This window comes from Uloborus diversus, chromosome 10 (assembly GCF_026930045.1).
Source record: "Uloborus diversus isolate 005 chromosome 10, Udiv.v.3.1, whole genome shotgun sequence".
Taxonomy (NCBI): domain Eukaryota; kingdom Metazoa; phylum Arthropoda; class Arachnida; order Araneae; family Uloboridae; genus Uloborus; species Uloborus diversus.
The window spans coordinates 18,395,183-18,411,049 of NC_072740.1; the positions used below are offsets into that span (position 1 = coordinate 18,395,183).

The 15,867-nt window shown below is 30.8% G+C and overlaps 1 protein-coding gene across 2 annotated transcripts in view; it reads right to left on the reverse strand.

Moving 5' to 3' along the window:
* Window positions 1–15,867, reverse strand: part of LOC129231803 (leucine-rich repeat-containing protein 59-like) — a 53,537-nt gene that overhangs the window by 37,327 nt on the left and 343 nt on the right. Inside the window, exons 2-3 of one of the 2 annotated variants that reach the window (XM_054866178.1) lie at window positions 15,785–15,844; window positions 4,812–4,933 (exon numbers count right to left, since the gene is read on the reverse strand). In XM_054866178.1, coding sequence (XP_054722153.1) covers window positions 4,812–4,871 — 60 coding nt within the window. In that variant the 5' untranslated portion in view covers window positions 4,872–4,933; window positions 15,785–15,844. The remainder of the gene's footprint in view (window positions 1–4,811; window positions 4,934–15,784; window positions 15,845–15,867) is intronic. The other variant, XM_054866177.1, reaches the window with a different exon arrangement.

Genomic DNA, 15,867 nt, shown 5'->3' on the forward strand with positions numbered 1-15,867 from the left:
CCACGTTTATACTAAGTAAATAAAAAAAAATGCACCAATTTACTAATCATTTATGCTGGAATTGAGGGGTGGTCAACAACTGGTTGTCTAAAATGCATTTAATGCCAGTAGTTGACCAGAACGGTCAAGTAATGAATTTATGTCGGTTTTAAAGCTTTTTTCTAGAAACTAAAGTAATTTGAAACATTTTTTGCTTGAGATAAAAAAATCACACTACTTTTGTTCAAGAAAAAGTATTTTTGCAAGTAATTGACCCAACCGCCTTTCAACTGAACCAATAGAACCACAATTTGTGACACTGTTATTTGAACAAATGTTCTCCTAATTGCGAAAATTTTAAAATTTTTGCAAAATTTTTTGCATTTCGAATTGCAACACTCACATTTTGCTTGCTCAAATTGATCCGCATATTGAAAAACCTCAAATTGCGTTGTAACAAGTGGCATGTGACAAAAACTGCAAAGATGAAAATTGTTTATCCTAGTGACAATATAGAAGAGATTCATTTTGCATAACTCACAGGGTAAGACAGTAGAGAAGCACCAACCACTAAACACCATTGCAAAGCTTAAGGAAAAAATCTTTAAAATGCTGAAAGGAAAGCGTGTTTCTTCAGTCGGTGCTTAAATTTTCGAAAAAGAATTTTCGTCAAACGTCGATCCATCCAACATCGTTTCTGGCTCATCAATACATTGATCAACTTGCGCATGGAAAAAATGGGTGGTGTCATTTAACAGTTTAACATCTGTGATGACGTCACCCCCCCCCCCAGCAACCAATCAGGGGCGACCTTTAAGGGAACCTAAGTACATACAGGCATGCATCCCGTCCAATTTTAATAGTGTAGATTTCAGATTTTACAGTGTTTAAAAAGTGGTCAACTACTGGCAGATGCTGGTCAACTACTGGAGAAATCTCCCACTTTAACTTCTATTCGAAATAACTTGAAAAATAGTAAGTAAAACAGAAAAATGATTAGTAACCATTGATCCTGATAATGTTTTATAGACACATAGAAAAATTTTCAATTTTTTTCCAGTTTTTTTCCCCTGTGAAATTAAATAGAACTTGTAGAAATTTCCACTACATGGTCAACTACTGGCGAATTACCCTACAATATAATTTTTACTCTTAATAATTTTAGCAAAGATTTATAAAACTGAGATGGAAAAAAGTGCATAAAACATTGAAAAAACATAGCCAAACATCCAAATAATTACCTAAGTAGCAAGTTCCCTGATATCCAAATATGGAAAGAACTATCTCCCAAATCTAATTAACAATTTTTGAAAACCACATGTTATATTAAACAATGACATACAAATTATTTTTTATAACTGTAATAAGTAAACATTGTACACTGTTAAAAACATCCATGAAATGGTGAACCATAATTTGTCATAAATTTGCTGCTTCTACAATATGGTGAATGGATGAACAGTGACTTTTGGGGTCTGGTGCCCCTAGTAAACATTAGGGATAGTGCCCACCCTTTTGCACCATTGCATAAGAATTGAATAAAATCAATAACATTAGCAATTGACCAAGAAATTCTTGAACCAAAGAGAAGAAAACTTTTTCAGTTCTACTGATAACAATGCATTTTTTTTTCTTTCAAAAGGGCTTTAATTTTTACATTTTGGTCAAAAAAAACCCAGAAAAATATGTGGGGGAAAAAACGTAACTTACACCTTTACTAAAAGAAAGAAAAAGAATACAAATTAAAACATTACAAATATTATAGCATGATAGGAAAATTGAAACAAATTAAGAAAGTATTACTATACTTAGCTATACTATTTCAGGTAGAGTAATTGCGAGGGCAAAAACTGTTATGTGTGTGTATGGGGGGGGGGGGGTTCCGCAGTTCCTTACATTTTTCCTATGCAGAAGTACAGTGAGATAGGGAACAGATTCAGTTTCTGGTTCCAGTTTAGGAGTGAGAAAAGAGTAAGTATAAGCAATATGAACCTAATGGTAAATTAAATACTCCCTCAGAATTAGGGTGTCCAAGGGTTTATGCATAGTGGTTGCATGTGTTCATTTTACACGACACATTCATAAGTTTTGTTAAGAAGCTTTTGATATTCAACTATTTTGAACTTGGGTTGTAGGAATCAAATACATGAATCAGAAAATTCTAATGCTCTGACAAAGTTACACAAATATTAAGAATTGTCATGAGTTATTAAATTCAAAATTTTCTTTCATAAATTTTAGACTGTCTGAAAATTTTGGCAGTCATTTAAGTTAATTTAATCACTTAATATTGTAGTCTAAGTAATAATATATTTCAAAAATATTTTTGGTGATAACATTTTCTTTGTTCCAAAGCTTTTGTATTTTTCACATGTTTTTGAATGCACTTTCTTTGTGGATCACTATTCTTAATGTTTTTATTAACTATTTGTTTGCTAATAATTCATTTAATAATAAATATTAGATACCTAACTTTTTAAATACCTAGGCCTAGAAAAGCTACAAGTCCCCGTTAAGTTTTTGAAGATGCAATTTGTATATTCCAAAATTCTGTACACCTATAACACAGAATTAATTTTTATCTGAAGTCTTGAACACATTATAAAATTTTGGGGAAATTTTCATATGGATTGGGGGAATGTAGGCCGAAAAGACCTTTTCTGCACACCTGGATTCGACATGGAATGAATGATCCATGGAAGAGCATGCCTGAATGCCATAGCCCAATAAGGTTTATCAATGTCCCTTTTAATCTGTATCTCTTCATTTAGATAAATGATATTAAAAAGTGTTAACCAGAATTAAAAGCATTCTTATCTAGTTTGCTGTAGAAATAATATATATTACATCTTAAAATAAAGCAAAAACATGCATACAATAAAATCTATTTTAAAGAAATGCATTGACGTAAAACTGTTAATAAAAATTAATAATGACCCAATGGTTACACTTCAGAACTATAATTTTTAACACATTGTTAAAATTTGAATTTCCATTTAAAAAAAAAAGTTAGTTCTTATCCATTTGGTTTGCGCAAATATTGCCAAGCAGACAACACAGTGTGTATTAATAATGCTAATAAATGTTTCTTCTAAATATCAGGGTTGGTAAAAATAACTTTATATTTAAACCAGATTTTTTTTTTATATTTTTTGATTTAAACTGGATTGATTGGGTTTAAATACTGTTTGTATGAAAACAATTTTTAGAATGTCATGAGGATTTTATGAACTATCTGGTAATGAACATTTAACATTCACATTTGCACCTAATTTCTTGAATTAAATAGCTAAAAAGAAAATCTTTCTGTTTCATTTCCTCATAAATAGGGCTTTCTTTAAGGGAGCTATTGTTTGAAAAGCTTTTAACTATTATAAAATTTCAATACCGAAATAAACCTTCGGGTAAATAAAGAGATAATTTATTATGAGAGTTAAGTCGTGATTAATCATAAACCGAGAATGAAATCTTGTAAATTAATTCTCTCATAAGTACAGCTTTCTACGATAAAATAAATAAAGGTAAAATTAAAATCATATGTATTCTTAAGCATAATTTGCCTACTTAGATATTATTTTGCTGTATCTACAAATAAATCACACAAATCTGGCATACATTGCATATCTTAAAAACCAAAAGGTCAACATATTTCGTCTAAAGCTAACAAAAGTTACAGACCATGTAATAATTTACCTAATGTATCAATTAGAACACTTATACAAATAAGAGGAAAATCTTCAATAAAATCATTATGTGTTTCATTGCAGACATTATTTTTCCTGGTTAAATATGTAATGGAAAACAATCTCTTAATTTAAAAAAATATTTTAAATGTACAAAACCAAGCAAGGAAAATGTTCTTATAATACATCTCAACAGAGACTTAGTCGTAAAGATGTTTATTGATTCTTCTACCATTCATGCAGGGGGACCTCTAGTTTATTATATTGGGATCAAAAAATGTTCTTTGAAAAGGTAATAGCTGTGACATTAAATTTTACTAGTGCACAGAGTTATACAGATATTTTCTATTTTCAAAATTTGATGCATCTGTTTTTTCTTGTTCTGACTTAACCATGGATAAATCATATATATGCCAAAAAGTGAGCGAGTGTTAGAGTTATTTTAGGCCTACACTTAAAGCATTCCTCGACGCCTTTAGTTATTTTTTTTCTCGCCAATGAAAAATTCTCTCTCCAGCTAAGATTTGTATACAATACAGATTGCATCAATGATATATGATTCATCTCTATAAATCTTAAATAATCAAGCAAATTAAGTAGTAAGATGAAGTTTTGGCTGAAAAATGTTTTTTAGGCTAAATTGAAAAGTTAAAAAAAAAAAAAAAAAAGGAATAAAGACAACTAATAAATTGAAGTATTTTTTCCATGTAATTTCAGAAAAACATAATTGGTCTGCCTTGTACATTTATGCTCCAAATAAGAAAAGTTGCAATAACTAGAAATGTTACTTTTATTTAAAAAGAAAAAATAATATTTAAGAAACTTGCATTTCATTGAAAAAAATTTATTCATTCGTTACTTATTTTCAAAGCTTTACTGGTTACTTCGCATAAATTGGATTTTACATTTCCCAAAATTCATGAAAACATTTGGGGGGGGGGGGGAGTTAAAAAAAAAAACTACATGGCTTATTATAAAAACCCTGCTAAAAATTTGGTCTGGTGAAAGGTTGACCAGCAGACATACTCCGTTTGACTTCAGATACATCACTTTTGGCAAGTTAACTGAAACGGATAAGTATTAAAAAATTTCTAAATAACTATGTTAGTGCTGTTGCTAAAGATAAACATGCCAAAAATGGTACTTCACCATATGGCCAATATTATCCCATATTCTCCGATCACAAATCCATATTCCTTTGCTATACATACATCAGATAGGAAAAGTTCTTGATATCTCACAGTATACAAATTCTGTATTTCTCCCTATTGCTAAGATGAAAAACTGATTATATTTTTTATAACGATATCAAACAGAATATACCAGTTTTTATAATTTATATGAAGAACAAAAACAGTAATACTTTTCTGCTCTCTAAGATAATACAGTGAAGCGCCACAAATTCGTCAATCTGAAATCCACCTACTCCCAAATTCCGCGTTTGTTTTTTCCCAAACTGATTTTGCAGTAGTTAAGTACTTTTTAGAACATGAACAAGAACATGAAAGTATCATATTTTTGGATCATTAAACAAAACACAAACTACCGGATATACCTTTCATCAGAATTTTTTTTTAACAATTGTTTCCGCACTACAAATTTACTTTTCGTGCCTATTTTTTAAAATCTATAATCCAAATTGGAATTATTTGTTCCAAACAATGTATTTTAACGCCTATGAACAGGGTATTAAAATGATGAACTTCAATTTTTCTATTCCTGGGCAATTCCATTAGAGATCAATCACTTTTTGACCTCAGCATCTCCGATTTTAACGAAAATTGGTGTGAGGGACACATATGTCAAGATAAGTTATCCTGCCAATTTTTAGAATTCTACTTTAAAAATTTCTTACGACATGTTTTAGTTCAAGGTCATTCACCGTGACTTTTTACATTGAATATCTCAAAACATGCCCCATTAGAATTTCTTTAAAAAATATATTTTATAGCTCTAACACTATTCTTCCCCTACACCAAAACTTAGACTGGGATCGCAATGGCAAGGTACTGAAAAAAAATTAAGAATGTTCACTTGTTTTACATTCTGGAATTCCATATGTCAGGTCAGTCACCTTCTTAACCTCCTCACCATTCTCAATTTGAATGAAATTTTGTGTGAAGGACACATACATTAAGATAAGTAATCCTGCCAATTTTCAGAATTCTACCTCAAAAATGTTACAAAATACAGGGCTGTTAAAAACTTTAAAGGTGCAAAATAAACGGAAAGTTGTGACATGCAAATGAATGACTGTAACTTCTATCATTCTATCCTAATTACAGTAGAATAAAAATCTGAAAACCATAGTAAAGTTAAAGACTAGAGCTTTCTATTAGGATAAAACATGGCTTTCTCATGACAGGTTTCAGATTCAAGGTCATTCACCTTGGCTTTTGACCCCTTGAATATCACAAAACACTCCCCTTAGAATTTTTCCAAAAAAAAAAAATCATTTCATTGCTCTTTTATATACACTTCTTCTACTACTACAACAAAACTTGGGCTGGGATCGCAACAGCAAGGGACTGCAAAAAAATCATATATATTTACGTATTTTTGTTACATGTTTTACATTAATTATGTCCTAATGTTATTGTTTTAATTATGCTAATAATATGCATATTTTTAAACAAATTCTAAGGTGGCGTGTTTTTAGACATTGAAGGTTGAAATTCACGATGAACTGAACCATGGTGAACACATGAAAACGTTCACACGGTTGAGGCACGGTGAGCCTTGAAACTTAAACCTGTCGTGAGAAAGGACATCTGCTTATTTATTTTGGCATAGTGAGAAAAAAAAGATGATATTATGAAACAATTTTCAGCCCCATAGAAATGTTCTGAAATCCTGTCCAGGACACGAGTCCCCCCCCCCCCCCCCCCCGGTGCCCATGCAATGAGAATAGTATATACATATTATATATACATACAAGGTATAATAAGTGTGTATGTCTGTGTGTGGTTATTTGTGCATTAAATTAAAAAAAAAAAAACTTTGGAGAGACTATATATTTGTTTTGAATCTTAAATTCAATGCCTTTTGTAACGGTTCGTATTTTAAAATTTTTGATTTTACTGGAAAAGATTTCAGTTTCAGATTTTAAAGGGAAATATCCGCTACTTCAATTTAGAAATCTATTCAGTACTCTGTTGTCATATTTTGACCGGCATAACACTTTAAATAATTATTTATTAATTAGAGAGATATTTAGAGCGGTGTTAACTTTGGTGTTCAAAATATTTTCTTTTTCCAAAAACGCATTAGCATATCACAGGCCGGATTCGTCAAACCACGCCCAGCCTGAAAAAAACCCGCTATCTCGGTAAAGTAGGTTTTTCAGAATTTTCTATATTTTGAAACATTCTCTTCAGAAACAAACTAAATATCGATCAATATAAAGTTCAGAAATATACATCTTGCTTTCTGGACAGTATATCAAACATTAGAAATTTAAGCTGGCTACTAGCAAGCAATAATTATTTCGATCACGATCCAAAATTTTTTTTGAATTGTTGGGGTAAAATGCTTTGATTAACTGAAACTGGCCATCTCTTTTTTAATGGCAGCTCAATGCAAGGTTTCCAAGAGAAAAAGTCAGATTTCAAAAGTCAGTTTCAATCTCCCGTTCCTTACACCCGCCCATACTCGAAATAACTTAGAGATTAGAAGTAAACACGTACACTGTGTTCCAAAATTGAAAATTTACAGATTGTTTTTATTTTAATAAATTAAATGCCAAATGTATTTTTTTCCATGTTGCATCTGTTTAAAAAACCTGACCCTAGGAATCAACTATATTTTGCTCGAGCATCACTGCATAAAGGCGCTCAAAAGACATTTGCACGACGACGCCGATCACGCTTCGCGTGGCCCTGCTCTGGTAACCCTTTTTGCTTATCGTACGCTGTGAGTTGTCGCCAATCGGGGTTTGCTTGTCGATTTTTGCCGCCCTTGTTTACTATTCGTTTCGATCATAACTTGAATTTCTACTGTTATTTATGTAATGTTCAATGCATAACATATTAATTGTGCAAAATAGCAATGGATTAAAGAAAATAACATTATAATAGCCTTTTTTATTAAAGTTACAAGACAGAAGATCATATTATAATATTGAATAAATGGACAGAATTATTGGCGTCTAGATCGTAACGAAATTTGGACTTCTCACATATATGTTTAAGAAAAATGATTTTGCTTCAAAGATACTGCATAAAAACATATGAAAACACTTTAAAATGATTAACATTTGATTTTGGTAATCGAAAAATACCTTTAAAACATATAATACATATATTTAGTACTCAAATAATAGCATTGTCAAGATCATAACTTTTGGACATACAAGAAACTTCCAACTTCCTTTTTTTCTAAATATTTTTACACTATAAATAATCTGTCTTTAATTTTTTAATTTGTAGAAAATATTATCAAAAAATATTCAGTTTGAGATTCATACTCTTAATTTTTTTGGAAACATTTGGAAATAATTAAAAAAAAAAATTTTTTTGATGGTACATTTGCTTAGTTAACATTTTGTAAGTCCAAAATTGTGCCTTTTAACAAATAAAATATTTTTTAAAGGGCATTTGAAGAGCATTTTTTCCATAATTTATATCAATTCTTGTCTCTACACAGTATTATTATTTAACTCAAAAATTTTTGAGTTAATTAAAATGAAAGTTATTTGGTGTTGAAGCTTCAAAGTTGAGGTCTGTGTTTGTTCCCACCTTTTGAGAACTGCCCAATTGTAATCGATTGCACTTTTAACATAATCTAATCGTCACAGTAATCGCGATTACGTTTTGGCTGAGGACTATAATAGTAATCGTAATCTCCTATTTTTCAGGCTTTAATCATAATTGTAATCGATTACATTTTCTCGTAATTGACTCCAAGCCCGGCATGAACGAATTTCCACCTTGAACGGGTCTGTTTCAAAAGTACAAACGGAGTTCTCACATTATGACTTGAGAAAGTCGTTTTTTAGTTTCTGAAAATAGCATCAAGAAAGAATATTCAAACTGACTCCAAGAAAAACATTTCAGTGTAATGAATATTGAAAAAAAGTGGCTTAATTGTAACAAATTTTTGAAAAAAAAAAAATTGCTTTGTTAAAACCAGATTTTTTACACATTATCTTAATAGGTTTTAAAACGGGACCAAACATTTTGTTTGTTATAATAAATATTTTGTTGTATTGGTATTAGCTGTAACAGGAATTCACTTTATTCATAAAATAAAGAATAAAGATGAAATTAATTTTTATTTGTATATGAATTAAATAGTAAATGTCGGTACAGATTTGATATACCCCCCCCCCCCATTTGGCGACATCCGATTTTTTGCACAAAATTGAAATATATGTCTCACCAATGAGGCGATTATTTTTTAAGCATGGCATCCCTGCTGAAACTAACCTGTGTTTGGCAACCCGAAGGCAATCTTAGATCTGTTCAAACTTGTTTACCTGTTATCAGTTTCACACAGGAGAGATTCTTGTTTTTTCGAGCAATATACCTTACAGGAAAGCTTATTTTGTGTTAGTTTAAATTCAGTAGTTGTCTTTTGATGAATAAATATTAGAAAATGCCGGTTTCTTGAAACTTGAACGTTAATTAAAAGTAAACTCCAACTTGGTGTGTATCTGTAAGGTGCATTTTGTCATATGTTGTTTTATTTCAGACTGAATGTCAGGATTTATACCATTAAAAAAGGGACTGGTGAACCATTATATACACCTGATTCTTTGACTTACTTGGAGCTATTTTCTAAGGCTAAAAGAGATGCAAAGTCCTCCTGGACTGTCCCTCCTACCCATAATTGGTACCAGGCGAAGTGCCCGGGAGGTGCATTATCTCTCAAGTGTGGTAGGCGAGATCAGACGACCATCACTAGGCTCATTAGTGGGCACCTAAAATCATTGACTTATTGCAATGGAAAAAAGACTTTTCCAACCTGTGTGAAGTGTGCCGACCATCAGGCCACCCCCGAACATATACTGAATTGTCTGGGACTTTCAAGATTGGATGTTTTGGCTGATCCAATGTTGGTGTTGGATTTTTTGAGAGTGACGAATTTCATAGACCTGGTTTAGCGCTGCTAAACACCGGAGATTTGCAACAACAACAAGGTAAATTCTTTTTTTTTTTTTAGAATTTCAAAAAAAAAAAAAAAACCTCTCACTTCCGAAATTCTTTGTTTTTACGAAATCTTGAGGGTTTCTTGTAGTTTTTAACATTATTTTTACTGTATGTAAATTAATTTTACAAAAATAGTACGGTTATTTTATTCTAAGAGTTCATTCTTATTGATGCCACGAATTACTTAGACGTATTCTATAAACGTGCCTCCTTTAGGTACTGAATTTCTGAAAATAAGTTGACTCTACAGGGCCCAATACAGGCTGATTTTGCTACCGTTTTTCGGTACCTTCACAAAAATCTTATTTTGAAATTGGTACTTTCACAAAAATCAAGTAATAAAATCAGTAATTTCACAAAAACATCGCAAATTTCACAAAAGTTCATTTTAAAATATAAAATTTGTTTCTCTATTTAAAACAAAAGATACTCATAAAATAAAATTATAAGTAGGTTTATATGAACAATCGCTTAAATAGAAAACCTTTTTGAAGTATTTTGACTAATTTTTAGCTGTTTCACACCAAAGTGTATTTATGCAATATTATCGCAATCTTTAAACACCTGTTGTAAGGAACCGTTTTTCTCATAATTTCCTATATTGTACGTAGTACATAGACCATTAAGCTGAAATTACGATGGTATTTTTCGTACTTTCATTTTCAGCTCCCCCCCCCCCAAAAAATGAAACCTGTTAAAAATAATACTAGATGACATTTACACTTTTCGAACTAAAATTTCGCTTGTTCCACTACTTCTTTTACAAAAATTAGGATGCGTCTAAAATTTCACAAAAACAATGCTGATAAAAAAAAAATCTTTCACAAAAATAGAATGATGCAATACTTTCACAAAAATAGGTAGCGAGAAAAAAATCCTTGAGTGGCCCCTGCTCTAGCATTTTATAAAATATGAAGGTGTTATTTTATGTAAAATATAATAGGCCTATTTGTTAGCATGTCTTGGATAGCAAATTAATGTATGGTATTTTTGTATTGTTTATGTTTGAGATGTTCTGCTGAGACATTTCTACTTTTTATATCGAAATTTGAGTAACTAAGCGTTTTTTTTGGCTGAAATAACTATTGATTTTGGGGATGTTTTCTGCTTCAAACATCACAATTTGAAACGCTTTGCTCTTTTTTAGCAGAGTATGAGAAAAGCTTTTGTTTGATGAAATGCATGTTGGAAAATAGCTTTTGTTTCTATTGGTACATATTACATTGGTGATCTGTTATAGTAATTTGTTAATTTAAGCATTTTAAATACTTTCTAGTAACTTTTATTTTTGTACAAAAACTTTCTAGTTTCTGGTATTTTTTAAAGTGTATATTCGCAATGTTTTTTGTTGTGGTTTCATATTGTTTTTATATATATAGTGTTCTGAAGTGCTTTGATCATGTTTTTTTATCTGAATTTTCCCTGTTGGTGCTAAAAAAGCATCGCTAAGAACGATGTATGACATATGTCGTCACACATCGTCATCTTGGCGACACTTTCTTGGCGCCAACAGGAAAAAGTTACCAAGGGTTGGGTACATGACATTAGTTCCTAAATGTCAAGCTTATAAACTATCACGAACTTTTAACACTTTCCATGTAGTTTAAAACTATTTAAAACGTTTTAAATCACCTGTAGAATTTATGCACTTCACTTCTTCTCAAAAACCAAAAATTATCAAAAAATATTAATGCAATTTAAGGTAAATAAAACATTGTACTTTTGATCTTAAAGTATGCAGATTGTGAATGCTTAGTTTAAATTGCTCTCTGAGAATGAAATAAACAATTCTTACTTGCATTCTATTTATTTATTTTAATATTATTATTACTTAATTGTTTAACACTCATTGAGTCTTGGTTTCAGGATCGGCACACAATATTTATAGTGCTTTGTAAAGTACTTTTTCCTCTTACACTAAAATGCACAGACCCAACCGGTAATGAAAACCATTTAGGACTAATAAAAAGTGACCTGGATATTTTGGGAGATTAAAAACTTATCAAAAGTCTTTATTTAAAAAATTTGAGACATATATTTGATAGTTTTTCCAAAAAAAGAAAAAAAAAAGATGATTAAGTAAAAAAATGACTCTTACATTTATTCCACAATCAATGTTTTTTTTTTCTTAATTTAATCTAAATGTTATCAAATAAGGCTAAAATCTGGTATAAAAATATTTTATACTCAAAATTGATGCTGGAATTGAAAAGAGCAGATATTAATTCGTCAAAAAATAAGGTTTGTTTCAATATTATGTGGAAGAAAAACTTTGGCGTGTCAGGACCACTTTTTGTGGAATTGCGCTTGATCACCTTTCAATAAACAAGCTTACTTTGAAAATATTATGCAAAATCAAAACAGAATCTTTTCTAAATGTAACCCTCATTTTACAAAGTAATTGTAAAAAGTAAAAGCCCAAAATTTAATAAGATAAAAAAAATAATAATAAAATGTAAAAGAACTCATCACTTTGCAAGAATCAAATTTAATTTTGAAAATGAAACCTAAAATAAGGAATGCACCGGATATCCGGTAACTATCCGGTATCCGGCTGATTTTTTAACTATCCGGTACTATGAGGTATCCGATCTGACAAGCCACTCCGGATCCGGATATCCGACAGTTTTTTGCAGGATATCCGGGCAGTTATCCGGTAAAAATGTGAGAGATATCCGGGGTTGATGTGGGGTTATCCGGTACGAAATGAGGGTTTAATTTTGAATTTACTTTTGCAAAAATTCCAGTTAAAGCTTTCACTGTTTCATAAACTTTTCGATGATGTTTTCTCTTTTAATTGCTGCTTCAAAAACGACCATTCCTCTTCAAGCCTAGCTTCTGGCATTCCCCCACGTCGTCCCCCCTCTCCTTCGCGAATCTGTTGACGGTATGTTGCCAATAATTTCACCCTCCCTCTCTGCTTTAACACGCTGAAGTGAAAAGTCAACCTTGAAATGGTTCATATCAAAGCGCTTGAAGTTGGAGGAGTGGCCGTGTTGAAAATTAAAATACAGTCAAGTTCCGATTTGCGGGAGGAATGCATTCCACTACTCCTCTCGAGTAAGTTGAAATTTAGTGTAGTAGAAAAATGTATGAATTCGGATTTTTAGAAACAAACTAAAAAATCTTAGGCATTTGTAAACATCTCTCACACTATTTTGAACCATTTCTTAACTATATACAGTCGAACCTCCATATATCGAACTTCCACATATCGAAATTTTCGATATATCGAAATCCCATCAAATTTCTATGTTCATTACGTAGAAAAATTGTTTCTATACATCGAAAAAATCTCTATAGATCGAAATTTTTTTCGAGACATTCGTAGATTGTCCCCTCCCTTTTAACTGTTTGTCTCATGAAAAATTAAGGTTAGGGGAGAAAATTTTGTTCACTAAAGTTCCTACCAAGCTCATAAGGAATCTGGGGTTGAGGGGTGTGTATATAGGTCGTTGTTCTGTTCTGGAGTTCTTAAATTCCCTCAAGTTTCTTTCAAATCTTAGTTTTAACCAATAGCACTGTGTTCAGTTTCAAGTTATCCGTTTTCTCTGTTGATTATAATTCCTAGTCTTTTTAGCTGCAGTAAAAATCAAGTTAGGTAGAATGATTTTTTACTTTTCTCTCGATTACATTGTCAAAAGGAAAATCCCCTAATGTTGCGTATCTGGTTGAATTGAAGAAGAATGAAGATGTATGAAAGCGCAAAAATTTAATTTCTGTTAATTTTTTAATTATCAACTTTCGTTTAATCCTATGCTCGTATAAATTAGAAATAGGGCTTCATACACAAAAATTAGCTTTAATTTCAATGTTTTAGGAGATTTTTACGATTAAAAAAGATAATTTCCATATATCGAAATTTCTATATATCGAATTTTTTTCCGGAAATTTGCTACTTCGATAAATAGAGGTCCGACTGTATTACCGTTGCTTGCTTAAAAAAAGCTGTATTATTCAACATAAAACTCTGTTACAATGTACAAAATTAATGGTCAATGGGAGAGAGACGTGAACGTGTTTAACACGACTCTTAATAATTTGTTTAAAATGTTAATTTGCATCATTTACGAATGTGAATCTTTATTTTCTGAAATTAAAGTTAAATTTTCAGTTCATTATTTAAGTATAATTTTATTTATGTTAAAAAAAAATTGTTAACATGTTGAGAACGACTTTTAATAATATATTAAAGATATTATTTTGCATTTTTTAATAATGAGAATTGTTATTTTCTGGAATTAAAGGGAAATTTTAAGTTGATTATTTAAGCGTAAGTTTATTAATTTGTTTTTAAAAAGTGAACGCGTTGAGAATGACTCTTAATATTGTATTTAAGATGTTAATTTGCATCTTTTAAGAGAGTGAATCTTTGTTTTCTGGAATTAAAGTAAAATTTTCAGTTGATTATTTTAGCATAAGTTTATTAATTTGTTAACTGGGGTGCCCACCTAGGGGGGGGACGTTTTAGGGGCATTTTTCTCTTTTGGGGGGCTTTCTATTTGGGGGGGAGGTATTTATGGTTTTTAGGGGGTGGGCCCCTGCTCTTAGGGGGGCACCCCTGTATTTAAGATGCTAATTTGCATCTTTAGAGAGAGTGAATCTTTGTTTTCTGGAATTAAAGTAAAATTTTCAGTTGATTATTTTAGCATAAGTTTATTAATTTGTTAACTGGGTTGCCCACCTGGGGGGGGGGGTGTTATAGGGGTATTTTCTCTTTTTTGGGGGGCTTTCTATTTGGGGGTATTTATAGTTTTTAGGGGATGGGCCCTTGCTCTTGGGGGGGGGGGGGTACCCCTGTATTTAAGATGCTAAATTGCATTTTTAGAGAAAATGTACCTTTATTTCTGGAATTAAAGTTAAATTTTAAGTTGATTATTTAAGTTTATTTATTTATTTTTTGAGTGAAACTGGCCCTGTTTTAATATTTTCTTTTTTAACTTGTATGTTAGAAAAATTTTACACGTGTATTATCTGTAATAAAAATGATTTCAAAGCAGTTTTATTTTTTGTTATTTCTAAATTGGAAACAAGAAAATGTATTACTTTATGATGAAGTTTAAAAAAATTTCTACACGTCATGCAAATCTAATAATAAATACGACTCATTATACGACCTTTAAGATTTCAAATGAATAATTAAAAGTTTAAACCATGTGTACATTACATACAGAATTAATTTTTGCCGAAAGTTTGTCTCTTTGGAAAAAATCTGTCGAAATAAAACAATATTTTAATGTTTCACTTTATATAGAGCATAATTCCTGAATTAAAATATAGAGGCTCTAAAAAAGTACATTTGAATGTACTTAACATGTTTTTAAAGAAATTTTATGTGGAACAAGTTTGATTTATTGTTTTGAAACGGCATTGTAGAAAAATATGCGAACATGCAATGCAATCGAAATGCCGGATATCCGAATCCGGCAGGTAAGGGGGCATAGAATATCCGGTAAAATCACTATCCGGTGCATCCCTACCTAAAATGTTAAAAAAACAGATGCATACTTATCAAAATTAATCTAATCAGGCAAATAACATATAATAAATAAAAACTAGTTTGTGTTTTTTTTTTTCACTCAAAGCTGCAAGGGATTGGTGTGGACATGTGTCCTCTCTAACCCTATGGAGCCATTTTTTCTTTTAAGCTTTTAAATTATTAATTAATACTTTACACAGCAGAACTGAATTTCAAAATATATAATACATTTATTTTTTAAATATTACCTCCTTCTACCTTTTATTTGAAATAAATTAAAACAATCTAATCTAGTTAAAAGAAATTCCAAAATTTACTTCTTCAACATGAAAATCTACTTTTGTAAATTGCTACTGTCATGATAAAGTAAGAATTTAAGTGCATGTTGGTGTTATCATTATGCGTAAATTAACAGAGAAACTTAAAATTCTACTTCATTTATAGTGTGAAATCATTTATGAACAGAAATTTTAATTAAAATGTTCTCTACTCACCGGTAACGTTTCAAGGAGGTTACATGAAAGATCCAAAAAAGTGGCTTTTGACGCTGCAGCCTGTAAATAACAAAATAAGGCAA